Below are 2,820 nucleotides of genomic sequence, written 5' to 3' on the forward strand. Positions count from 1 at the left end.
TTTGGCCATAAAAGTCTAAGGTGACAAGAGATTATAAGTCTCATCTGTAGTTACTGTAATCCCACCCAATAATTTGCCTATAACTTCTTGTCACCTAAGATTTTTATGGGTCAAAAATAGTCTTTTTATTACACTATAACATATCTCCTTTAAAATCTTGATGCTATAACAGGACAGCTGTAACTTATATCAATAGTCCGGTATCATTGGAAAAATGGTTATAATGGGCCCGCACACACCAGATTGCATCATTGTTAACTTGGAATCCTAAAACCTTCTCCCTCCTATCTACGTGACATGCACTTTTATCGGAGAGACCATCGTATTTAATATATATGTTTATAGTCTATGAGCAACACAAAAGTTCATGTTAATAAAACAAACTTAATATTTTCAAAATTAATTAATGCTACTCAGATTTATATTCGGGTGTCAATATTTAATTTCCTTTTTTAATTTTTAGATAATATATATATATATATATATATATATATATATATATCAATTTACGTATGAGAAAGTTGAAAGACAACCAAAAGAAAGAAGGAAAGCAAAACGAACCGTTTGAGTGGCGTCCGGAGTGGCAGTAGCGTGCGCTCCAAGGAGAACCACTGAACTCGTCCAGCACTGACACGGGACTCGGCTCGCCGTTGAACTCCCAACACCTTTTCGTCGCCGCCGCGTCTGCGGCGGGCGTTGATTTCTGCCGCTCCGACGACTGGACGGCCTCGATGATCTTCTTGAGCGCGTTCAAGTCCTCGTTGCATTTCTCCAACGCTCCTAACAGCTTCCTTCTCTTGTCGGCAGCCGATTCCGGCATTGCTTCCAACCCCATCAGCCTCGCCACCAGCGCCGGAGGAGTCGGGAAGTTCTGCGGCGAGCGCCGTATGTCCGCCGGCAGAGTCGGGCTCCTTTGCATATCGCAAGTGAATCTCCGGAGATCAACCTCTTTTCTGCTCTGTCCTTGCACTGCTGATGGGGAAGCCGAGGAGGGTTTTAGCTTCGTCGGAGTAGAAACCACATTCTTTTCCTGCTTCTTTCCTGATCCAACACCCATAGACGAAAGCTATTTTAAAGACAAAAAAAAAAATAAAAAGAAATGAAAAAAGAAAGAAACGAACCGAAAGTAAGGAATTTGTGTCGATTTTGGTATTTGCAAACGAGGTGGATAATGCCGGACATGCATCCGATGCTCCTCCCATGGAGGGTTTCCGGCGCAATATTTTCCCGGTAAGAAGATGATGACACCAGATTGTGATCCTGCCTCTTCATAGATCCTGATCGATCGATCTCTCTTTCAGTTTTGCTGCGACAGAATGTTTTTGGGAAATGGAGAGAAGTGTTAATTAGTGTGTGGGTTGCAGCAATTAGAGATAACGGTAACAAATTGGATGCTTTGAAGAAGAAAAAGGGAAGAGAATGCGGTGCTCACTGTTGTCTGATTTCTGAACGTAAAAGCAAATTAAGCACGTGGACTTCTTTTCGGAAGAGCTTCCTTCCTTTTTATTACAGCCCTTGGATGGCTTGGATACTCTTACCTTAATTTTGATTGATTTTTTGTTTTTGTTTTTTTTTTTTTTAGATTACTTATTTATTTATAAATTGAGTTATTGAGATGGGGTTGGATGGAGCGAGATCTGTGTGACTGCTCCCTACGAGAAAGGGCAGATAAAAAAAGAAACGAAGAGTGGTGATTTAAATGACTGGTTGTGACTCATGACACTGAGTCTGGAATGGTCCTTCCTATATTTATTTACTAGTTTCTTTTCTTTAAAACAAAAAAAAAAAAAAAAAAAAAAAAAAAAATTCTAAAACTTTTGTTTTGATGTTTAAAGGGGTGATCATACCATAATAATGGTGGTCACGCCTACATCTTATATAATCTTCATAGGTGGTGATAATCTTCATGAAGGTATGAGGTGCTCTTTTAAAAAAAACACAATCTATTGATATAATGACGATCAGGAGATTTGGAAAAAGATCAAAGGTTCGAGTGGCACGTTGGAGGTGACGGTGGAACCATCTCCAATGCTGAAATTGCTGAAATTAGTGAAAGTAAAATTTAGAGGATACGTGGACAGGATGTAAGCAGCAATTGTGAGAGAGCTTGTAAACCCGTACTGCATATTGTTTTAAAGTAGTGCGTCTTCATAATTTAATTCCATTCGGTGACATCTCCAACAACTCATTTCTTTACAGAGTAAGTTCGAAACATACAAGTCACTTAACTCGTATAAGTTACTTTCCTTTTAGGGAGTGCCCCCAATGACTCATTTCTTCATCAAACAAATTTGAAATAATCAAGTGGGTAAAAAGGCAGATAAAGACCATTATAGGACTATTACCGTTTGGGGCGTATGTGAGGGGAAGAGTTCCAGTGTACCCCATATATATGCCATTTGGTGAGCTCGGGTCTTATACCTAGTGTGACGCGGCTGACGCCCCAATTCTATACAATAGAATCATAAGTGAAAATCTCAAATTTCACACGTGACGTTACGACATCAGAAATATAATCTTACAACAAAATATTTGTTTCTTTTTAAAAAACTAGTAATATTAATTTTACATAACATGTTAGAGGGAACAAATACCTCAACATAAATATAAGGGAAAACTTCACTAAGGACCCCCAAACTTTTACCCGTTTTGAAATACCCCTCCTGAACTTCCAAATCTCTCAATTTAGTCCCATGAACTTTCAATTGCTCTCAATCTGGACCCTTCCGTTAATTTTAACTGTTAAAAATTCAAAAAAAGACCAAAATATCCCTGATTTTTATTTTTTTAAACGTTTTAGAAGTTGAAATTTTATACAAA

The 2,820-nt window shown here is 38.4% G+C and overlaps 1 protein-coding gene across 1 annotated transcript in view; it reads right to left on the minus strand.

The window, feature by feature from the left end:
* Window positions 1-1,500, minus strand: part of LOC132162303 (uncharacterized) — a 7,100-nt gene extending 5,600 nt beyond the window's left edge. The window contains exons 1-3 of the mRNA XM_059572553.1: window positions 1,433-1,500; window positions 1,122-1,306; window positions 562-1,041 (exon numbers count right to left, since the gene is read on the minus strand). Of these exons, the coding sequence (XP_059428536.1) occupies window positions 562-1,041; window positions 1,122-1,272 (631 nt within the window). The 5' untranslated portion in view covers window positions 1,273-1,306; window positions 1,433-1,500. The remainder of the gene's footprint in view (window positions 1-561; window positions 1,042-1,121; window positions 1,307-1,432) is intronic.
* Window positions 1,501-2,820: the final 1,320 nt, after the last annotated feature.

Source organism: Corylus avellana, chromosome ca9 (genome assembly GCF_901000735.1).
Source record: "Corylus avellana chromosome ca9, CavTom2PMs-1.0".
In the NCBI taxonomy this organism is placed as follows: Eukaryota; Viridiplantae; Streptophyta; class Magnoliopsida; order Fagales; family Betulaceae; genus Corylus; species Corylus avellana.